Genomic DNA, 25,239 nt, shown 5'->3' with positions numbered 1-25,239 from the left:
GCTCTGTTGAAGATTTTTCTTCAACTTCTCAGCTGCTTCTTCTTTACAAGAGCACATCTGCAAGCACACCGGTACTGCCCGCAGCCCTGCCTCAGCTCTCCTTCCCCCTTCATCAACTCGGGTTTATGCCAAGATCAAAACAACAAAAGCATGCAGACTCTGTCTCCCTCTACTTTCAGTATCTGGTGGGGTTTTTTCCCTCTTTAAGGCAGCATCTTATATTTCCATGTGAACAACTGCTGTGCAACATTATCAAGTCTTCCCTCAGTCTCGTTATTTTGGTTTAGGGCAGGTGGTTGTATTGCATATTGCAGATAATAGTAATAAATTTCTACAGTCACCAGAAATCTGTTCAAATCAGAAAAAGCAAACACTGCAATATATTTTGTTGTAGCTAATTTGCTTGTACATTTCACAGAAAGATAAATCCACCTGGGTTGAGGATGTTTACAAGTGAATCTCAAGAGAGAAAATGTAAATGGGAATTTTTCTTTCCCACAGCTTCCCATACAGTACTCATATAAATATTGAATATACTGTGTGTCTGGTTAGATAGAGATAAAGATACAAAAGACTTGGAGCAATCAACAAATACTTGAGAGCTTAATGATGATGTGAAAGACAAGAGCCACCACTGAGTTTTATGATTTACTGGGTAAAATGCTCAGCAACTTCCATGGCAGGATTTGGCACAACATCAGCAAATATCATATCTGCTGAAACACACCAGATAGTTCAAAACACTCTGGATTTTGGTTAAGATACTATGATTTGGACTGGATATTAAAATTTGGCTGAAATATTTTTATTACAGTCATTACAACATTATGCCTTCAGTGCATTTGCCTTCCTGTAGACACAAGAGCAAGGCATACTTGTGTCTTTGGGAAAAGGTTTGGGTTCATGACAAGTAGTGTTCATCCCACAGACATCCTAACCCCGCTTAGCTCACACAACCCTTCCTAAGAAATCTCTCTAAGGGCAGGTAATGAACTTCTGTTTCTAAAAACTCCCTCCACTGAGGAATCAGAAAGCATTCCATGTGAATCAGGGCCAATAATTATGACCAAATGTTGAATAAAAAATACCCAAAATATATTTTTACCCAAACAGCATAGAGATACCCATAGATATGCTTTCTGATCATACTTAAAATAAAGTATACTGAGATTATTGGAAGCTGGAAAGAGACTCGGAAGCCCAAATCTCATTACATTTCATTCCTTAAAAAATATCATCCTTCACCATCATGGTGAAGGTACAAATACCTTTGCGAATACCAAGAACTCATTCTGGACTTTGATAGCCAAAGTCAGTTTAAATCTGTTTAATTAAAAAAAGAAAGCTGTAAACAAAATTCAAGAAACTTTATTTTGACTATCCCTACACATCATTTATATTATCTCTCATTTGCAACTCTGCTCTGCAGTATGCTGTTCTAAATCAAACTCCTTGCATACTGCACCTCTGGCATGCAGATGCTTCAATTACAGCTGACAGGCACAATTCTGCTGAAAAGAGTTTCAGTTTAGAGAAAAGTTAGGATAATATTCACATTTTCCAATTCACAGTGGTAATGGTTTCCCTGCTCACCGTTCTTCAGTGAAATGGAGGGAATAATGCTTGAATAATCTAAATTTCCTCTACACAAAAATCCTAAAGCAATTCTCAGAGTAGCACTAAAATGGGAGAGTACCACCTCTGGAACACTTTCAGTAGTTAAATGTATTAATAATTATATTTACTTCTTTAGTTGAAATTAAATTTGCAGCGGTACACTCTTCTCCTGAAAGGCTTCCTCTTTCCCCTTTCATGCTCCCTTATGGTTAAAATCTAGTGGGTTTTTTATTCCAGTGAGGGTATGGAGGGGTGTGTAGCAGACATTTTATTTGTGAAATAATCTGATTGACATCTATAGAAGGAAAAGTCATATAACAATGCATACCTGTTATGTGAATACCTTTGTGTATCAGTAAGTGATAATAAAGATACTGTTTCTTAGTTACATGTGCATATATTCACTTTATACAACAGACTTGATTGGAGAGGTTAGAAAAATGGTCTGATGTTCAACAAATATGCACAATATTGTGGAAGGAAGAAGTCCTTCCAAAGGTGTTAATCCTTCTCTGTGTATGGAAATAAATGGTACCACGCTCCTCACTGACCACACTGAACTTATGGCTGTCGGTGTTTGATACTGTATTAACAGCTTTAGTACTATTAATATACAATTAATTCGTTGTCACTAATACTCTATGAACAAAGAACAACAGTGGGGTGGGATTTGGTTTGGGAAGTGAAAGAATAAAAGAAATACTATACAGCCCTGAGTAATCACCAGTAAGGGGCAAATGCAAACTTACGTACACATTAGGCCTCAAGGTTACTAATAAAGTCCACAGCTCCATAGTAAGTGCCATATAGTGATATCTAAAAATATATACTCTGGATTAGGCAGCTGTGAAATTTCTGACAAGATTAATGCAAACTTTTCAATGAACTTACTTTGTAATGGTAAGTGCATGTGCAATATAAGAAAAGCATTTGTACATGAACATTAACCAATATCCATGGGGCTTCCTTTTGGTACACAGCAGTTCACATGTTTGGGGTTACTGCCTTCCCATCTACTGTCTGTCAGTCTAGAAGGAACATCCTAATTTTGTACTAACGTACTGTATTTTATTTATTAAGGTCTTGGGGTTTGGGGTTTTTTAAAATTATTATTTGGCTTTGAAAATGATTATGAAGCTAAAATATATTTTTGGAAGTCTTAGCTTTCTGTTCTCTTTTACTTTTGAATCTGTGCAAATGCATCCCTATTTCTTGTTGTCTGTGTCATACTACATGCATACCATATTGCTTATCCAGTACTAGAAAATCATTAAACATTTCTAAGGACAAAAGTACATTGAATGATACTTAGCAACATAAATTAGAATAACCGAAATAGTAAAATAATTAGGTACAAAACAGCATAGTTGCCAACATATACTGGGGCTATTTCAGTACAACTTGCCATTTATATATAAAGCACACATAAATGGCTATTTTTTATCCTTTTTAACAAGACATATTTTAAAAGGATAGATCAGAGCATACCAGTTTACCTATTCATGTACAAAAAGTACATTGGGAAAGGGAGAGGTTTATGTATCATTTACCAGAGCAGGATACTGTTAAAGGAAAAATTCTCCCTCTAAGATGGTGGCAACTATTCTTTCCCTATAGATAAAGTGTTCATGGAAAATTTAAACATCTGATTCAATGCTAGGCCTTTTCTTATACACACGTGTATTGCTACAGGAATTTAAAACCCTTGGAGTTGAGTACAAGCTATTCCTATTTGCAACGTAAGGCAAAACATGCTCTGAAATGTACATGTCATTATGGATCCGACCATCCCTGGAAGAGTATGATGCTGTAGACTGTATGGATGACCTTAAATAATTATCATTTCTTCCTCTTGTTGGCAATGAATGTTTATAAAGATCAGCTGGACTTCGCCTAAGAGATAAATGCTGGTCATCACGATAGGAGTGCAGGAAGGGGTTATCATCCGAGTGAACAGCGTACAGGGACTTGCTCCTCTTACTGTCCTCCAGAGCATGGGTTAAAAGTGAGGCCTTGTTGCTCAACAGTTTGCTTGAGGGAACACTAAACATGCTTGCATATGGACTACTTTGAAGAAATTTCTCTCTTTCTTTCAAGCTTATACTACGAGAAGGTCTTCCAATATCAAGTTCCCTGGACTTATCAGCGATATTATCAAAAGAGTGTTGCCTGCTAATCCTCAGTTTATTCTTTTTATGATATTGCAGGGCACTACTTTGTGACCAAGTACGCTCATATATTTCTTCAGGAAGTGATAAGTTCGTTGTGTCCTGCAGCATCTGATCTTCCTCAATATCATAGAGGTTCCCCATCCGCAAGCATGCATCGCATTTATAGGGAGATCTGGTCGAGTAGTGCCCTGCGTAGGTGGGCATGTTGGAGAGACAGCTCCTGCAGTGCGTGGAATTCTGCCTGAACCTATCGTTCATGTCACCTAGGGAAGTATTTTTTTCTTTGAGAGTGTAGTGCTTTCCATAGAGTTTATACTGGTCATTATTTGGAAGACTGTCTTCATTATGTGATGGAGTCCTGTTGGCGTGCTCGGCTTTCCTGTAGTTGTCGTTGTGATCTTGGTAAACATCAGGAAGCTCTACAGGTTCTGGAAGGACAATGTTTTCAATGTACTGAGGTGTGTCCAAGCGGAATCCTGGCTCCTTGTCAGCATCAATCGTGTAGATTTTATCCCGTGGAGAGCCCTGTTTGGTTTTCAGATATGTCAGTTCCACATCACTAGTGTCTTTTGGGTATTTTGATGCTACTGTCCTTTTTTTAAAATTGTCCTTGGTTTTGTGATGCTTGTTGTTGTTTTCAGCTTCCATGTGGCAAGTAGCTCTGCTTGATGTCTCTGAGACATCTGAATGGACAATCTCTTCAGGAAGGAATCTTTGGCTTTTCAATGAAAGCTGCCTGTTTTCCTCAGACCCATTTTCTCTCTGGGTACCTTGGCCCTGACGTACAGAATCTTGGCGTAAAGATTCAACAGATTTCATCCAAAGCTGCCTGGGTCGGGAGTTCACTTTTGCTTCTGTTGTTACTGCAACCTCTACTGTATTTGGATTGGATTCATTCAGTGTGAGAGGATGCTGCCCTTGGAAAACATAATTGTTCAGATTGTCCTTGTGTCGATTGCCAGGAAGTGTCTGCAGTTCACTTATGTTGTCACCAAAAAAGTTGTCCTTTGTCTGAAAGGATCTGTTATCAGAAAATACCAAGTTTCCCTTATCCATGACCATGTCCATAATCAAAGAACCCCTCTGAATAAAATCAGCTGTTCTTTTGGGGGAGTCAATTCTTGAAGGGTTGATATTGGTCATGTTTTTCGCTGTTCGCAGCAGTTTTAACATGTTGGTTTGTGAATTGGTCAAAGAAAAGTCAGGAGACTTCTTCTTCTCTTCAATGTGTACTCCATGAATGCAACTGTAAATACCCTGCAATATGAGTAATGTAAGACAAATTAAATCACTAGGTATAACTTTTTACAACTTCCATTTTAGTTTTAATTAGCAATAAAGAAAAATTAAACATTTCTCATCTCATTACTGGAAAGATTAAAAGTACATCTCCAACTTTTTATCATTTCCTTGCATTGAAATGGAGGAATATTTTCTGCTATATCTATTAGAACTACAAAGGAGAAAAACTGCCAGTATTCCACAAACCAGTGGTCTGTCTTGGCCTCCCCAGCTTATTCCAAAATACAAGATTAGAAGGTACCCCAAAGGCTTCCCTAATCTTGTCACAAAATGAAACTAACCTTCAGTAATAGATACTCTCTTATTTTAAACCAGTGATTCAGTTTCCCCTCTAAACAAGCCTGTAGTGGGACTATTTTATTGGAGATTAAGGTATTCTTCACTTGTACTGAAATAAAAAGGCTTCTAGCCATCATATTTCAGCTTTTCTGATCCCTATCTCAGTACATATGAAAAAACCCCAGCTTTTTTTAAAGCTGCATCTGAGTAAATTTTGAACAAAAGGTTGAAGCCCATTTTCTCACTTCAACCTCTTTGGTCACTCCTGTGAGCCCAATTGACATTTCCAACCCTGTGAATTAGCAATTCTCAGACATTTAACTTTGACATAAATACTTCTTTACCCCTGCAATTCTTAGGAGAATTTCATACAAAAAAGGCCAGAAACATCAAGTTCAAATATAAAATGTGGAGGTTAAGGTGCATGTGGTTTCTAGACAATCCCCAACAGGGTAGTGCAGACTATTTTTAATGCAGTTCCAAAATGCTCCAATCTACTCAACAGGGTAATTGCAGCACACTTTAAAGCAATTAGCCATTTTAGTATCATTTTCAGTTCTCCTCAGCTATATAAAAAATCCAGAAAAATCAATTACCTAATGAAAGTTCTATCTGTTTTAAAATATATAAAGAAAAAACCCAACCAATTTGTTAAAAATAATAGAATAAGCCACATTTCCATATTTTTTACAAGTATCAGTGTCTAACCAGACATAAATGATACCTGTGGTTGACCTTTTCTCATACAGTTTATTCAAGTTTTTTATCAAAAAAAGCTTACAAAAATATTCCACTGTATTTTTATAAATTAAAATTCTCTTGTTTAAGAAATGCACAAAGCCCACAGCTAATGTCTCTTATCAAATCAGTATTTATTTTGTTTGGATTTTTAATGTGGAAATTAATACATGTCCTGCCATTTCTTCACCAAAATTTCCCCTTACTGTGTTTGTTTTCAGTATTCAATTACTGATTATCCTGGCAGATGATAATTCATACCCTAAAAAATCCAATGGATTAAGACTTCCCAAGGAGTACAAGTACATCCTAAGCCCATTGACTACTCCAGAGCACCATGCTGCTGCTCTAACCTGGATTTTAAATGTTCAGGTGGGAATAAAAGGAAGGATAATATTTTAGGGAGGCAGTGTTTATTACTTCTGTAGCCTAAAGGGAAAAAATGAAAGTAGTACTGACCCTGCTGATTGAGAACAGCAATCCTGGCCTATCTGAGCAGACTCCAGTGAAGCAGAATCTGAGTTTCCAGTAAAATAAGTGCTCCCAGACAAAGGTTATTAAGCTGAGTGCCATGGCTGCTGCGAGCATGTAGAACACTCCTGCCATGTTGTCGATGTCCAGCTGGCTGCTCATGACTTCGTTCTTCTCGTTGTGACAAATACCAGTCAGCCACAGGGTTTCTAACTCTTCCATTTCCCCTAGGGACAGCAAGGAGTCAAACCAGTTAAAATGCAAAAATCACTGCTCACAGAATTCGAAAGTCTTTGCAAGTTTAAAAATACAGCACGATTTAATGCTTCATTCGTGGAGCACTGCAGACTTATCGAGCCAGGAGTTGCAAATATAGCAGATTTCAACTCACAGCACCCTAGTTTCAGATGTCCTCAGATTTCATAAATTACGTGGGAAGCTGGATGCTCTAGAAAGCAGGATCTGTGGTTTAGACAGAACTTTCTTCTGCTTGCTATAACTATTAGGACTTGTTATAGAGAGTGGAGCGAGTTAGTGAAGAGCTGGGACAGGCTGTAGTGATCAGAGGGAGAACTCATCAGAGAAGCATCCTGACAATCAACCAGACCCTTTCATGCCCCCTCCTCTCCGCTGCCCTGCACTTGTACCTCCCTGATCCACTCTGACCCCTCCCTTTGGCCCTTCCTTTTAACATCACAAGACAAATTTCAAAAACTCTTGTGATTCTTTTAGAGCGTGCCATGAGAAGTTTGTTCTTTCCCATCTGATCCGTGATAACCTTATTTTTTCTTTGCAAATAAGCTGCAGTGTTGTGGCTGAAGCTCTCCTGACACATGTGGTCTCTGCATTCATCTCTGGTATCTATTCCCTTGTGCTGCTGCCATTCCAGCTTCCTGGGCAGCACCAGAAACACCAACAGCCTCATCCCGTGCCTGAAATGGAGCATTTCTGCTTCTGGCTGTGCCACATCCTTACTGCCATTAAACCACTTCACTTACTTACAGCTAAGGAAGCAAATCCACTCCCTCCCTCTCTTGTGTACTCCTAACTTTGAATCCATATTTCACTGATGAGATTTGGCCTCAGATGAAGGACAGTGTCACCTAGCAGTGCTTGCTACTGCCAGCATGGACAGAGGTGGGCAAGAAAGTGCAATTGTTCCTGCCAAATTTTTTTTTTATTACTATTTTGCATGATTGACTAATTTTCAAACATTTAGTGTTGTTCTTACTGAAGCACTGCATGGGCACACAGGCCTTTTTACTCTCTTGGGATATAGTCAGCTGAGTAATTATTTTATAATTTTTAATGTCATAAACTTCATTGTTTATAGAAAATACAGCAGGCAATGTAGAGGGCCAAAAAGGACAGTATTAAAAGGACAGTATTAGCTTTTTTGGTGTGTTTTCCAATTTAAGATATGGCTTCAATATGGGGGAAGAATTTCCATGGTAAAATTCCTAATCCTTAGCCAATGATTAGGGAATACATTTTCAGTATTATTATAATTCATACATCACTGGAAAAAAAGAACAGAAAAAAATGGCTAGAAGCTATATTGACATTTCAGCTACCTTCAAGCTAGACTGGAAGATCAATGACCTGCTGTGAAAAAGCATTTTGCAGGATAGAGTGCCAGGGCACCAGGAAAGCTGCAGCCCACAGATAATTTGGATGTGAGTTCCAATTGGAAATGGAACACAACACTGTGATGGAGAAATTGCTTCTTAGAGAATGTGAATGAAAAACTGAAGTAGAAAGGACAAGTTCTGATGCACTTTAGCAAAGGCATTTCAAAAATTTGTAAGAGGGATTATTCAATCTCTAGCTAATTCAGAATTTAATTTTGTGCTTGAAGCACGAATTGAACCTCTACATCTGCAAAAGGCAATGTGTCTTCTCCCAAATTACAGTGCTCAATCTTCAAAATACCTAAGAGCATCCCAAAGAAAAAAGTCAATCCTAATGAATCTTTAAAAATCTTCTAATCCAGGACATTGGGACAATAAATTATTAATTGTAACAGTATAGATATTGCACACATAGATAATTGGGGTTCATTATTGCATTTCCATATCTCAGAACATTTGGATTTCTTTTGTTCTGCTAAACCTCAGTGGACTGTTTCCCTCGTCTCTCTTTCAAGTCCTCCCCAAGGTCTATGAATAAAACTCACAGAGGCTACAGAAGAGAAAAGAACTCAAGTCCAAAGAGAGAGCAATATTTCTGGTCTGTGCATTAGCTGAAGCTCTACCAATCAGATCTCATCACTTCCCACAGGAAAACTCACATCTCCCATGATTGTCAGGCATCAATTTGATTTGACTGCTGTGCCCTTTCACTGTTCATAACAAAATTCACGAAGGAATTTGAACCTCTATTTTATTACTGTTTCCTCTGTGTTCCTTTCCCTTTGGCATGTACATCTAAAGTAACTATTGATAATCCAGCAACCTTTTCAAAAACATCCCGACAGAAATGAACTAAGCTTGTTTTGAGTCAAGATAAATGACAGTGCCCTGGCAAGTAAAGAAGAACAAAGCATCCCAGAGCCTTGCAGATCCTGCTATTGCAATATCCCTTCCATAATATCAGACAATGACAGTATAATTGTTAATTAATGCCCATATGGAATCCATATTTTTAAGACAGCAAAGCACTGTTAATCATTGGATTATCATATCTATGGAATGATGCTATCTGGGAATGGACATACCAGGCTGATAATTCTGGTCTCTCCATATAAAGCAGTTGCCATTTCCAGTGTTTATTTTTATACATGTGCTTAAATATTTACATATGTGTGTGTGTATGTACACACAGAAACACAGACAAAACTGGCAATAATTTAACTGTGATAACACTTCAGCATAGCTGACCATATAAAACTGGCAAAAATGCCCAATCTTCTTATTGCTTTTCCTGCCCATTACACTTAAAACCAGATATTCACAGAAACCATAACATTTTTATTACAAAATCCTCAGGCATAAGAAAATTTTTTATCTGTGCTGTCAATTCATTCCTTATTAAAATCTATCACTTCCAAAGTTGGCCTGGAGTTTGAATTCAAAACATTGAACTTTGAGGCTAGTTATAATTTGGTTCAGAAAATAAATTAATTTAAAAGAACAAAGTCCATTTGGAGAAATGCTGTTTTTCAAATCCTTTTGGGTGGTCTGGTTTGTGAGATGAATGTGCAGGGTGATGACACCTATGGCAATATATTACAGTTGGCAATTCAAAGGCCAGTAATTTGTGATTACCAGGCACTGGAGAGTTCAGTCATCCCTGTGTGTGCATAATACTCATTAGCAAGTGGGAGCTCCAAATATCCCATAAAACAGACCTTGAAATTCTAAGTCAGCAACCTCAATATCCATAAATGCCAGGCCTCACTGAACTGTTAATGGAGTTCAAGTCTGCATCTAATGGGGGTGTCTCAAGTTACTCATAAATATTAATCAGACTTATTTTAAGGGGTTTTGTTTCCAATTCAGGCACTTACTAAAGGAAACTAATGCCACAATCATTTCCTACCTTCATTCATGTGTGGACTAGATTAAAGTGTAAATGAACAGCTGCAGATCTCAGCAGCAAAGTACATCATGACACTAGCAAAGACCAGAAAATGAAGTGTCACTGTGTATTTGACAAAAAAAGTACAGTGTTTATTTTCTGTTTAACACATCCACAATCTATTCAACCTGAAAAACTCACAAATGACTACATGAGTCCTACACTAAGAGATATTTTAAAAATTCTATAGCACTGTATAATAAAAGATCTGCTTCATTTATAATGTAAGAATGAGAATAAGCAAGTGCTTTAAAAATCCATAGTTCAAGCAATGTGGAGTGTCTGCAGTATTCATTCAAAACACACTCCAATAAATTGCAACATTCCAGCTCTCTCATTGCTAATCCAGCACTATTTACAGTGGGTTCAGGCTACAGTGCAAACAGTGCTCCCATCCCTTTGTGCTCCTCCTGGGTTTGTTCCTGTGGCTATGGAGCTCTCTGCTGGGGCTGCTATTTGCACAGAAACATGCCAGTTGGCCATGTGGCCTGCACATCCCACAAGGGCCTTCCTTTCTACATAAACTCCTCTGGCCTATTTCACATGTTATCATCCTGGGAAGCACTGATAAACTGTCCACTGTGTCCCCTGAACAATTTTGTCACAATAAAAATTTCATTATCCAGACACAGAAACCATACAGTCTAAAGGGCAGAATTACATGCTTTTCCTCATCAGGGCTATACAGAAACCATACAGTCTAAAGGGCAGAATTACATGCTTTTCTTCATCAGGGCCCTTAGCAGGCTGTGCCACCTGTCCCTGGTGCCCAGCTGACACTCACACAGCCTGTGTCACTGGCTCTTGAGATGTGCCAGTTCTCTGGGACTCTTTTAAGGGGTCTCCCCAGGTTCCTTTTGTTTCAGTGGCACACAGGCACCTGCAACCACCTGAGCCCTGGAACCCTCAGTGCTGGGTACACCTGCACCAAACTGCCAGGCCCTTCAGCAGCTGTATCAGCAACTGCAGCTGCACAGGCAGTCACCCACCCCTGACTCCAAAAAACATTGCCTTGCACCAACGAGAGTTGTCCAGAAAAATTAATTCTCCTTATATTGTGTTGTGTCGTGCATCACAGCCATCCCTGCTCTGGGCAGCCTGCACATCCTGCAGGAGGAAAGGATGCCCTGTCCCAGTGGGGAAAGCAGAGCTGCAGCTCAGCACCCTTGCTGCTTTGTTGGTTAAGTACAGCAGACCTCTGGAGTCAGCACTTCCCTGGGACTTGCATAAGGCCCGGGCCAGGAGCAGGTCACCACGGGAGATCTCAGTGCATGTGTCACAGCAGAAGGTGCCAGAGGAGCTGGCTGCTGGTGACAGTGTCAGGGGCTCTCATGCAATGCCCTACCCTGAGGTTCAGCCAGCACAGCAAACTGGCATGCACCCAGTAGAGACGATCAGCAGGAGGGTTAAATATGTCCACTCACACTGGTCAGATGTAGGGCACCATCTTCACAGACCCTGGCAGCACTAACAGAATCACCTGCTTATTCAGGCTGGACGAAGGGCAGTTTTCAAATTTAGGGACAGACTGTTCCATGTTTACTGTGGTAGAACTCCCCCCTAAGTGACAGAGGAGCAGGATAGCACCCCACCACTTGGGGACTCTAAAATATAAGGGTGTTGCCCCCTGAATAGTGGGGTCAGCAGCCAAATGGGTTGATGTGCATTTGGTTCAATAAGCTCATCAATTCCAATCTGACCGAGTTATATGATCCATACAGAATGTTTCAGAGAAGAGATTACATAAAAGCACAGCAACTTTTCAAATTCAGCCTGGATCCCCCAAAACAATCTCTCTCAGTCTTATTTTCTGAGTTATTTCCCCCTGTAAAAATAGCAAGAGGAACACAGATGACTGACAGCAATAAACTTACTGTGAGCTAATGACTTCACTCTGCATGTCCCCATTAGTTAAGGATGAATTAACAGAACTGCTAAGCACGACTTTCAATATTACAATCCCTCTAACTCTTGTTCAGCTACACAAACGCCCTCCACTTATACACTCACACTCTTCAGTCACATTTGTTCCACCCACTGCTTAAGGAGGACACTAAATATATAAACAGAAAATCACTGTGATTGTGGGTGTATTCTGCCTGAGCAGCACACACTGAAAATATGTCCTTATAATCACATACGTATTTCCTTCTTGGGCTTTATCAGCCCGTGTGAGTCACACTGCTACACTTCCTTATAATCTAGACAGTGATTTGGAAGGCTTATGCTAAAATATGAACAAAATAGCAAAGAGCTTTCCCCTTCCAGATGTAAGGGGGCAAATCTCATTTCCACAGTTACCTATTACCCGTAAGGACTGGGAAGCAATTATCCACCCAGGAAAACAATTCTTAGTGTACTAAGCTGCCCTAAAAACACATGAAGATTAACCAGAACTGAAAGTTATTAGTAAGGGATAACAGACTCTGTGGAAACTCAGACCAGAACCAGTTTTCTTCTTCATGTCTCTGAGTCTCTAATTGCTTTTAAAGTTTTCGGCTTCAAGGGTTAGGGGCTTAATACAGCTGCACCATCTGCCCTCTTCCTGGAGATCTCTTCCCACACTGTCTTTTGATCTGAGCTCCTAATCTGCAGGTAGTGCAATACATTACAAATACCTCAGACAAGTAGATGCATAACCTGGCCAGCTGGCTGGTACTCAACACTCCTCCCCAAAACTGCTCTCTTTACCCAGCTTTTTCTGTTCCTTGTATCCAACCATTTCTGCTGCCATAAGTGTTTTATCCCTCTATTCTGCTGCATCCCGCATAGCTAAAGGATCCTTGCTGTCTTCCTCTTCATCCCATTCACACTCAGAACCCCTCTTACTCTCTTAATTCTAAAGCAGCTTTGTCAGTTGTAGTTCAATAATCTCATCTTCCCAAAGAGAGATGGGAGAAAGACTGAAAGAAAAAGAGAGAAAGAGAAATCTAAATTCTCCTCACTTTCTATGCACCGGTGGTTCTACACCAAATCCCATAGACTGAGTTCTATGGGTTTCAGAAACAATGCCTCCCAAATAACTTAGTGGGATATTTTTAGAAAAAGTACCACTCTTTAAATGGCCCGTGCAGCCCCAGACAGCGAAGTATCAGCCACACCTGGGCCTGCAGACAGCTGCCTGAAGCTCCTGCTGTTCCTGGAGGAGCTGGGGTGCGTTCCCAACTCCGCGTCCAGAGCTGCAGCACTGCAGGCTGTGCCCGAGCCCTCTCCCACTGCTGGCACCTCACCCCCTGTGTGCCCACAGCAGTGACAGTGCCAGGTACCACGCTGCTGTGGGGACATCAGCCTGCCCAGCTGCTCCTGCAGAGGTGCAGAACAGAAATCAAAGCAGGGATCATGCGATTCCCCAGCGCGCGGCATTTCTGTTCTGACACATTCCTGCGCCGTGGGCGGAGGATCCAAACAAAGTGATGGTGCTGTTTCTTAGCAGCCGTACCATTCGAGCTGCTTCTGAACTCCTGGGTGCTTCTATTTCTCAACAGAAGATTGAGATTCTGTGTCTCAGGAGAAATTTTTACTTCTCTGTTAAAAAACAATGGAAGTTTCATCTTGTGACCACAGCAAGACAAAAAAAGCAACACAACCACCACTGGGCTTTAGAGAATAATACCAATGATCAACTATCTTAAACAAAGCTGCAGATGCTAATCATCAACTGAAAGCTTTTGCAGATAATGAGATGTGCTGTAAAGCAAGATGAACAAAGCCAGAAATTCACTAGCAATGCACTTCACTCATATCCCTTATACAGGAAAAAGCAACTCCTAACTCTTTCTGCTAGAAAGATTCAGAGTTCCAAAGCAATTAATCTTACACTAACAACTTCTCATTCATCTCAGCTTCCCATGAGCAGGGCTGTCTGTGAACTTGCACAGACCAAAGGATGAAACCTTTTGAGCACAACTATACTTTTGAGACAATTAAGTAGCTATTCTTTAAACTCCTCAGCAACTCATTCCCATTCTTCTTTCCTCTGTCTCTTTTCCTCCTTGTTAGAGTAACAAATTTGGCATCTTGTAGCCAGCTCCTTGCACTGAGACTTCAGAGGTGTTCTCACAGTGTGATTGATAATTGTCAGTGTAATTGGTCCACCCAGCAGAGCTATCCTCAGGATGGGAACACTATTCATGTACAAACATATAGATAAACCACCAGTGAGAGCTTGAAGTTATCCCCAACACAAGCCCACATCCCTCTGTATTTAGTTAACTCTTTTTCCAGTGCCAACAAGATTAAAAAGAGGTTCAAATATCATTGGCTTTAATGCAGAAACAGCATCATGCTTTGAGGAGTATGAAAAGATGCCCCTGCATGAACAAGCAATTAATTCTTCAGTTGGCTGTTTTACATCAGCAAGGAAGAGGGAAGAGGTTCCTTTCCACTGCACAAAAAATTCATTTCAATGTGTAAGTGAACAGGCTTAGATAGGAGAATGATAGAGAAGTAGCAAGGAAAAAATCAAATGAGAAAAATCACAGGAGAAAGACACGTGCAGAGGAAATTGGAAGCTCTAAAATATATTTCAAAAGGCCATTTCAGTCCTGGGTAAATGTAAAAAAGAAATGAGATCATGGCTTTTTGTATGTGCAATCAGATACACTTTTACACAAATTACTTGGTCTTATCCAAGGTTTTTCCTCTTATTAACATATTATTCATATAAAGAAACTGTGTTTGTTGAACTCATTAGAATGTTTTCTTCTTATAGTTATGGAACTCATTAGGTTTACAATCATTCACTGAAATTATTCCATACCCTGATGAATGCCCTATTACACATACTGAAGAATAATTCAATCCTACTTGGGGCTCTGCTGTTTTACAGCTTAGTCTTTGAGAATAATATATTCTACAGAAGCAATACATGTGAAATAAGATTTCTGCCTTCATTTGTGTTTGCCTATTTATTTAAACAACCTCATTCAGGCTCCACTGAGCCTTTCCCAGGAGTACTCTCTTAGGATGAAACTTTCCCCCCAACCATACTTGCTTTTAGTCTAGAGAACTTCAAAGAGATTTTTAGTGATACAGCAAAGTGATGTTGGTCTGAACTCTGGGTTCATCCCTTCTAGCTCACCAAAACAGAGTTATGTAAGTTCACAGCTAAAAAGATTATCCATCGAACTACTGAAGTTAGACATGGATTACAAAATCAGGTCGAGCTAGTTCCAGGCAATTACTCTTTACATTTAATTTCTTGGTGTTTAGTTCCAGTTCACCTGCAATGTACTTTGTAACTCAGTAGAAGAAATTTCATTATTAGGGCTTTTTTGTTGATTTTTTTCTTTTTTTCCCCCCCACATTTGGTGGAAAGTCAATGGTGGTTGGGGTTTGTTTTCCCTGAAAATGGTCATCTAGACCTGTGAGACAAAGTAAGACAAGTGAGGCAGTTCTGGAACTCAAAGAAACATACCTACAAGAATTTCTGCACATCCTGTATGTCCAACTACTATACTCTTTACTAGAGCCTACACCATTTTCTGAACAAATGTAGGGATCCTTCACAAGAGAAACGTAATGTTTTAGCAGTCCTAGGTTGTTCAGAGTAACTTCTAATAGTAATGAAAAAATGCCATAAATTTAGTCACAATTCCCATTGTTTGTGCATTCAACGTGTTTGCTTATCTTCTCAGCAGGGCACAGACATTTCATAATGAGGTTTCATTCACCTGGGTGTTCTCTTTATCTATTGCTATTCTCTAAGTTTTAATATTGAGTTTTGTAGACAATTCATTTGTATTATTTTAAGCAACTAAAAATTGGTTAAAGATATAAGAATTTCTATGCTATGGAAGTCCATAGGTCAAAGTGTAAACACAGGGTAAGACTTTTCACACTTTGCTCCCACCCACTCTATTTTGTACCTGATATTCAGAGTCGAGGTGAAGCGTAAAAATGCAGCACCTTCAGTATTTTGATGAGATTTTTCTTGAATACTTTCAAGTGCTTTCCCTTCAATTTCATTTATTTTCTTTCTCTGTGATTTAATTTTTTGTGTTGGATGAGAAGTATCAAAAATGCTGAAGGAGTAAGCATGAAGGAAATGCAAAGTGAAAGGAATGAAAACCCAAGTGCTGCTCTGGCTACACCTATAGGGGTTAGCCCACACTGAGAAACACAACTCAGATCCTCCCTCAGGCTGCAGGATATTTTTCTTCTTTAGTATGAGACCAGTAATTCAACTTCTCTGATTCAAATTCATCATTTGAAAATGGTTCTGAATTATAACACTGAATAATTCTAAACAGTATTATACAAACAGAAAATCATATTCAGGAATATGTGGATGTTTGAAAGGCAGCCATTGCAGATCATCTAGGCATTCCTTCACCCAAGTTAGAGAGGTTTCTTCCACAGCCTCTCTAAACCCAACAGATGGATATGATGGCACTATTATTTCCATATATACACCAGACAAAATGCATCAGTCGTGATGATGATACCTCTTCCAGTTGTTTAATGTCGTAATAGGAGTAAAATCCATGTGCTGGGAGACTTACACACTCATTGTCTGCCCCATGAAAATTAATGTCCTGTGGTTTATGGAACAGGAGGTCACTATGCTAAGTCCTGCTCTCTGCCATTGCTGTTACACTGAAATTCACCATTCTTACCCTCAATTGCTTGTTACTGGTGACATTAAACCCATATTTATCTTTTCATAAAGCCCTCTCTTTCACTGATAAAGAAATGCAGAGTCAACACACACATGTATGTAAAAAAACCAAAATAAAGATTATGTAATACACACCATATTCCAATCTGATAGAGGATTTCATCTGTCACACCACAGAAAAATTTTAATTACCATATCTCTATTTGCTTCCACAGGTGAAACACGAAGCTTTCTACAATCAAAAAGGAGTTCATACCCTCTGTGGAGACTGAGTCATCATTGCTGTTTTCAAATATATCAAAGCTGTGCAGCAAGTTTTCTACTGCAGGGCAGAAGTGCCAAGAGGACCTACAGTTCTTCTATTTCATGTTAGAATAAAAAATATATGTTTGAAGTGCAATGAAACGAGTAATCCTAATTCAATTTCATAGGCATTCTTTCACCATAAGTTTGAATGAAACCATCCTGGATTAGGGATCACTCACATCAGTTCAGAACTGAGCTAAACACTTTTCAATAGCAGAACAGTCATGCTGAAAGATAACTCATCTACTAAGGAATTGTTCAGAGACAAAAACAAAGGAAATAAATAAATGGATAAATGCTCTCTAACACTTAGGCCAGCTTTACTTTGTGATGTATATGAAAACACTCTGAAAATAGAGGCTGATGCCCTTGGTGGTGAGGTGACTTAGGTGAGTGGAAGAGAACTCCTGTTTCAGCACCAAGAAGTAATTTTACTCTGTTTTACCTTTTATTTATTTTAAAGACTTCGAGAGAACAGTACTAGCAGGCTCAGAGCTACTAAAACTGAATTAATTGTGCATACACAGAAGAAAAAAGGAAAGGAAAAAGCTTGGTCCCTACCATCTCCCACAAACTGAAGGAGGGCAAGATCAATTTGTCTCTTCCAAGGTGATCCTTTCTGGAGAGCAATCCCATAGCCAGTAGTGGCAAAGATGTACCCACTGCCTATTGTGACAAGTTTGCAGCCTTCATCTCTCCCAGCCTTGTAATTCAGCACTGCTGCATCATAGATGAAAGCATCCAACTTCCTGAAATAAAAGAAAACATTTTACAAACCAAATCATTAGGGACAGCTGTTGTCAGACTTCTTTTGTCCTTGATGTTAGGACCCTGTTGAATATCATATGGATTCTTTGATATCATTAATTACATATCCTGCTCTGCTGTATCTAAAATTAACAAAAGGCATCTATTTTAGTGAGGGGAAAGTAGGACACATAGTTTTGCATTTCTATTTTAGGGATGCTGTTAAAAAATACTGAGCAGGAGAAACCAATCTACAAAATGTCTTGCCCTGATATCTTTGTATCTTTGCTCTTGGTGTGGGCAATAAATATCTTGATATGAAAAACGGTCTCCAAAACCAACAGAAACTACAACACAGAACATAGAATTGAAACAAAAATGACAATTAGTATATTTCAAATAGTGAAGGAGATTGAAAATGTTCACCAGTTTTACATACACACCCTTGTTTTACTTCTCTTTCCAAAAATAAACAGTGGAGGTGGAGGTTAAGTCCTTGATAAGACAAAGTCCTTGGTACGCTCCAGTATGTCAAAGTCCTTGATATATTGGAGCATATGTCATAGAGCTACCTGAATCCCACTGAAATATGATAGAAAATATTACTTTATGATTCACAGTTCCAAACATACTATTTGTGTATCTGGAGCACAGCAGGAAGACAAGAACTTGTGGAAAGGTTTAAGCCTTTTACCCCATCTACCTAAAAATGGAAGAATGGGATAATCCCATTCTCTAAAGAATACAGGGAACACAATAGGAGTGGAAAACAAATCCAGTAAAGAAAGGAAAAGAAGCAATGTCCTCCAGGGATACTATCTCAGAAGCACTGTAAAGCAAGTTAGAAGGCAGGTGCATGGATGTTTCACAAATGAAGGCAGTGAAAATGCTCACACAAGAGGAGGAGGCCATTTGGAAGGACAATCAGTGACAGCAGCAGATCCCAGTCAAAGAAAAGGCATTTTTGCACTGCCAGAAATTCATATGCAAAATTCAAAAATAAACAGATAAATCTTTATTTTGCATTACTGCCCTCATCTGCAGCCAAAACCTTTCAAGATGTTTACTACTTGCAGAAGAGCAGCAGCCTACATCAGCAAGAGGAAAAAGCTGTTGGGGCCTCAGCTCCAGCCTCACCTGAATGACACAGAAAATCAAAGCCACCCCATTCCCAGGGACACACCCTCCCTTCCCAGCATCTTTGTGCTCCTGTAGGAAGTCAGAGGAGCAGGAAGGACAGTTGGCTTTGCTGAATGATGTGGGAGTCTCCCCCTGCCTCCCCCAGGGGCTGTGAGCCCCAGGCACTGCCCGCTCTGCCTGCTGAGCCCCTGCAGAGGCACAGAGCAGCGCCTGCAGCTCTGCTGGAACCTCTGATGGGCTGCAGCCGACACAGCTTGGCACAACACTGCCCACCAACAGCTGGGGCCTGTCTCCATGGAAAGGCAGCTACAAAAATAAATGTACTGTGGCACAAACAGGTACAACAGCATCAGCTTCTATTACATTCTATCAGGATGCACCAGTTGTGAATTCTGTTGCAATGAAGTTTTGGAGTCACGCTTGCTACCAAGCTTAAATCAGTTTATGTTGATAAAGCTTTTAATTTATACCCACAGAATGGAGAAGGAGCTAGACATATCACATTCTGACTACTAACAGAAAAAAAGCTCCAAAATGCATATCATAATTCCAAGTTTATTCATAAATAATCAATCAACAGAACCCTCACTTTTTCAGAACTCTAAATCAGATTCCAAAAATGTGGCACTGAAGAAACCTGTGTCTATCTCACATTAAACCAAGAGGAATACCAGGAGAGAATTAAGTTGTTGGATTTTGCCTGCTGTCACGAAAAAGGGAAATTCCTGTAACTAATTACTGTTCTTTATTGCTTTCCTTCCAGGATATTTATCCCAACAGTCACCATTCAAGTCATCTAATTGAAATTTAGTGAAGTGGTTAATTCAGAGTAGAGGTGGTTCATGCAATCATTAAAAAAAAATAGTTGGGCCATCAGTTCTTCTGCTTTTCCTCTCTTCCCTAAAATTCAGTTGGTGCAACCTTCAGTTTAAAAGATTAGCTCCACCAATGCTCAAAATCTGGTTTTCTCCTTCCTTTGAATGGATTATTTAATATGCAGAAAAATCACTAAACATGTGGCAGGCAATGTCACAAATTCAACCCATAAATAAAACATGGGTGGCTACCTGGCACTGGGGGTAATTAAATTGGAAAGAGTCAAGAGGGTGCTGGGGCACTGCCCAAGCCTGCAGCCCTCAACATAAGATCAGAGTTTTCTAAATGATGGGCTCTGATGCAGCAGAGACAATCTTTCTTTGTATGGAGAGCAACAACAAAAATCTGTGTCCTTTGGGTGGGCTCACAGTGGGAAAAAACCTCACAAACCTGCTTGCTGTACCCTCAGGACATTGTAGCTTTTCTGATCTACAGCAGACAATTACCAAAATCAATACAGCCCAGCCTCACTGGCTGACATCTGCAGTTATCTGTGGGGAAGGAGGGAAGGAAGGAGGGAGGGAAGGAAGGAAGGAAGGACTCTTCCCCTCCCAGAGGATGCTCACGGCTCAGGGACTGGGAGGTATTGCTCTCTCCATGGGTACAGACACTGCTGCAACCAGACAACTTCAAACACACTCTGGAATCTGTCATCTGTTTATTCTGGGATTTATAGTTTTGCAATGCAAGCACATAAAACACATGCTGCTAAACACAGAGAAAATATAAAGAGTCAGCTATTCTTCTGTCAAAACAGCCTCAGTCAGAAACACAAAGGAAGAAGATCTCTTTGCTAAAGACTCCAGGGCAAAAGCCTTGTGCTGCCTCTGAAATTACACTCTTCACATGCAGTTTGCTTCCTTAGTTACTGAGCACTGCAGTAAAACCTTGGGACAGAAAGACAAAGCACAGCCAGAGCTTCACTCACTCGCTGTGGAAGTGCCTCCCCAGCTTCCCAGGAGTCTGGGATCAGTGCAGTGCTCACACATGGAGGATGCAGAAGGCTTTACTTTTGAGGACTTTTTCTATTCTGCTTCTCTAAGGTCACAACAAATCCCATTACACGAATCAATTTAAAAACATGAGGTACTTTCCTGACAGATGCTGAGAGCTGAAGGTTCTGCTGTCAGTCGCTGCCCAATGTCTTAACTGTAAATCAAAAATTGATTGCCCTGAAAAACACTTGGTGTCCACAAACACAAACTTATATTCACAATATATTTTCTGCATTTCCAACATAACTCTTATAACCTCTCAAGGCTTAATCATCTCTTCATCGTGCTGATTACAGAAGTACTGTTCCTGCAAAGCTCCAGAACACACTGTGCCCCTGCAGCGTGGGCAGGGAGGAACAAGCCCCAACTGAAGAGCTCAGATTTTAGGGCACCCAACTCTTCCATCACTAGGAGGTGAATTTCTGGCATTCCAAATTTTTAAGAACTTTCAGATAACTATAAACATTTCTCAATTAACGTTTCCAAAAATGGAGACAGCAAAATCTGGGCAAATCCACAAATGTGACCCTTTTTGAGCAGTTTGCAAAGCTGGCAGCTAGATCAGCCCTGAAGGAAGACAAGGCAGGGATGTGTGCAGGCCAGAAGGCTGCTGGGAACACAGAGGACTTTCCTTCCTGCCATGTCTGTGTGGGGAAAGCCACAGCTGCTGTTTTGCTGGGCTCTGATGGAGCACCAGGCTGGGTGCATGGCAGGGACTGCCGGACACAGGAGCCCATCCTTGTCTTGTCATTCTCCAGGCAGGACTGGGAAGCCTGGACCTCCAGCTCTCCCTGTTCTTTCTACAGAGACTGGCAAGCCCCAGGTGTTGGTTGTTGTGGCAGGAAAGCCACGGTGCCACTGGGGTTACACCCTGAGTGCAGAGCAGCCTCCCCACGCCGAGCACAGACCCCACACCCAGCGAGGCTCAGAGACCCCTGCGAGCCTCAGCCACGCACAAATTCACAACTGTCAGCTCAGTGCAGCCTCACCAGGGAGTGAACAGCTCTGTCACATTGTGGAGGTTTGAATAAACTGGTAAGAGATATTAGAGAGCTGAGAGAACTGCCAAAGCTGGAATGCCAAAGGTTCATAACTGCCATGAGCTGGTCAGACAGGCCAGGCACCTCCAGCCAGTGCAGGAGAGCAGGACCACAGAGCTGGTTCATCTGAGCTGCAGGCAGGTCTGCAAACCTCCTCACAGCTACTGCAATAATCTTGGCTAGCTGGAAAAATAAGCAGTTTAGAATATTTATATAACAATCACTACAAAGGCAAATGTCCTTCATCGAGCAAGCACCAAGAGAAAAGGCAATGGGGAGATTTTATCTCATAGCATCAGCGAACATCAGGTGGTATGAAATCATGAACTGGAATAGTTCTAGAAAAACCCAAAAGGACATTACTGAATGTAATAATTTGAAGTGGGAGATATGTGAAAAGTAAGCGTGGACAATCCCATAACTAAACATTTATGATTCATCAAGAAGGATAAGAATTGAAAAATCAGAACAGTTATAGCAAAAATTCATTCTCAAGCATTGCTGCACACATGCAAAATTGCCTTTGTAGAGAAAATTTAAGTCAGAGAAAAAGGTACAGAAAAGCAATTTCAGAAAAGTTGAAAACGCTTCCCTATAATTTTCCCCATCTTTATTATTGACACAACTTTTCATAAAATTCCTCTGATGAAAACTGAAAAGGAAGACAAGGCAAGTGCTCCTTTATTAGTCACTTCTCCCTTACAACAGAATTATAACACAATTGAAAAATGTTCCTTTGCTTCCTTAACCAGGTACATGATCCTTCAATGACTTTGTTCTCTTGATGGAATGAGAAGTAAAAATCTAAAATGCCAATCTGCTCAGTAGTTCTGGAGCCACAGTGACATTAGGCAAAAAAAAAAAAAAAGAAAAGCCGTTGACTTAAGGCTGGATTAAATTTAAGCATATATTTTTGGAGATCATCAATAGCAGTGTTGGGAAAGCAGCAAGTACAAATATACTGTCTGTAAGATCTGATGGGTTTATGTCATAAACTTTCATTTCATCCCTACTTTCCCCACAGAAGGGATAAAAGAAAGTGTGTCAAGAGTGAACAATGAGGGAGAGCATCATTTGTGTCTCTGTGTCCTGGGGATCCAGTGCTGAAAGGTCACTGTGGAATGGCACAGCAATCAAAGGGAAAGAATGCTGCTCTGAAGATGAGGCTCCCATGAAAGTCTCTAAAGTGACACTTTGATACTGCTGGAGCAAAAGCAGATATTTAACCTTTAACATGAAGGACTGTTGATTCCTCTGACACAGTTTTGACTAAAATGCATTTCAGCTTATCTGATGCACTTCATCACCAGCAGTGACTTTATCTTTCAGTACACATTCAAATGGTTCCTCACAGAACTGAACTTCACACACACTGAGTGGATTTCTTGACATCTTGATATTGCCAATTCATTAGGGGAAAATTGAACAACCACCCCCTGCAACAACACAGGTCAGCAAAGTATAACCCAGTTCAATGATGAACTCACGAGCACAGAACCAGCTTTCAGCTTTTCTCCCAGGTTAAACTATCCTCACTTCAATATTCACACAGGAAGCACAGACCAAATTTGAAAGAGCAGGTTCTGACAGACATTAACAGCACCATGAGAGGCTGTGGAGGCTTCACTTCACCTGCCAGGGCAACCCCAGGTGCCAGGAAATCCATGGAGAGCCTCCCTTGGCTGTGGTTACCTGAATGGGCACGTTCACCCTCCTCACTCACAGGAGCTCCCATCCACCACCCCTCTGCCCAAACACCTTCCCAGTCCCTGTAACATTTCCCTTAGCAACAGAGTAATGGAAAATTTAGTGTGCCTTTATGATTAATTTATACAATGGAAGATTGTCCCACTTCACATCTCAGAAGCCAAGCCAAGAAGTTTTTGCAACGCATCAGTTTATCAAAACACAAAACTTGAAGAGCTGAGTGGGGGGAATATATTTTTAGATTAAAGATTTTGTCCCAGTTACAATAGCATAATGAAGGATAAATTCAGCACAGCTCACCAAGTACCTGATCTCAGCCCCAAATGAAATGAAGGCTAAAACTCAGAATAGCTTCTGAAAAGAATAGGGGTTAGATGGCACACAGTTACTTCCACCTGTTCATTTTATTTCCAGGCTACTTGTAATATTTAGAGATATTAGATAACAGCATTACCTTAAAAAGTTATAATGCAGACAAAGGAAGTGATCTTAGAAAAAAAAACAAAACCACAATCAAAAAAAAACCTCCAGAAGAGCACTCAGGTACTGAATAAAGGAATTGGAAATAAATTACTAAAAATTATTTTTTCCTAGAGGCAAGTTTCTATGCATCAGGTGAACAGGGGAAACAGGGTTGTTTGTTTCTCTTTCTCTAAAAAAAAAAAAATTTGCAAAAGAGGCAGTCTTCTGGCCAGGAAGAAATTCCTGAAAATGTAAGAATTACAAGACCATGAGAATAACTGCATTTCCTGAAAGGACAGCAAGTTATGGGGAAGGAGGAATCAGCCACCAGAAAAACTGATGCCAGAAAGTCCTGCCATGAGTGGAAATGCCACAGGAGTCTTTAAGTCTGAGCTGGCAGCTTGCAGTGCTGAACTCTGCTCACTTCAGCAGTGAAATGAAAGCTGTGCTCATTCAGCCACACACTCCTTTTAAGATACTAGATTTCAGAATTGATACTGAAGAGGTCCCTCTGAAAAATATTCCTAGATGGAACAGCAAATTTAACTGTTTTCACATCTCTGCAGCCCTCTAGCACAGGCAGCAGCTGCCCAGTTGCAAACCAGTTTTCCAATTCTTAGCTCATGTGGCTACAGCTGGAACACCCACTGGAAATCATTCCCTGCAGAGCACAATGCCAAAATGAGCACTAGAGTGAACACTGAAACATATATTAGATTAAACCACCACAGAAAGCATCATAATGTAAATTGAAATTAAGTTACCCCAGCCATCTGATGCCAAATTAAATGAAGTTATTGATTGCAGAAGTTGTCTGAACTTGGTCAGCCAGGAGAGAAAATCCTGAATGGGCCAAACTGTTTAGCAGAGATTTTTTTTCACAGAAGGTCAGGAAGAAAACAGTTATTCACATTTTAGCTCCTTCAGACAGTTTTAAGGAAAGTGTATTTGTGTTTGTACAATAATTTAGCGCTTACTGTCAAAATTGATGGTGGTAAGTGGACACCCTGGAGCACAGCAAACATCTCCCTGCCCATCCCAGGTAGTTCAGGATCTGTGCTCACTCCTCTTTGGATGTTTGCCCTGTGTTTTTATGATGAGAGCACTCATACATGGGGCTCCTTTCATGTATCATAGCAGCTATCCTGGGGGGTTGCAAGCAGCAAATTATTATGACTACAGATATCTCA

At 40.2% G+C, this 25,239-nt stretch overlaps 1 protein-coding gene across 1 annotated transcript in view; it reads right to left on the bottom strand.

Moving 5' to 3' along the window:
- Positions 1-1,387: 1,387 nt before the first annotated feature.
- Positions 1,388-25,239, bottom strand: part of GRIN2A (glutamate ionotropic receptor NMDA type subunit 2A) — a 149,088-nt gene continuing 125,236 nt past the window's right edge. The window contains exons 12-14 of the mRNA XM_030958333.1: positions 17,644-17,831; positions 6,567-6,805; positions 1,388-5,045 (exon numbers count right to left, since the gene is read on the bottom strand). Coding sequence (XP_030814193.1) covers positions 3,255-5,045; positions 6,567-6,805; positions 17,644-17,831 — 2,218 coding nt within the window. The 3' untranslated portion in view covers positions 1,388-3,254. The remainder of the gene's footprint in view (positions 5,046-6,566; positions 6,806-17,643; positions 17,832-25,239) is intronic.

This window comes from Camarhynchus parvulus, chromosome 14, assembly GCF_901933205.1.
Source record: "Camarhynchus parvulus chromosome 14, STF_HiC, whole genome shotgun sequence".
NCBI lineage: Eukaryota > Metazoa > Chordata > Aves > Passeriformes > Thraupidae > Camarhynchus > Camarhynchus parvulus.
This window is presented reverse-complemented; position numbering and strand designations above follow the sequence as displayed.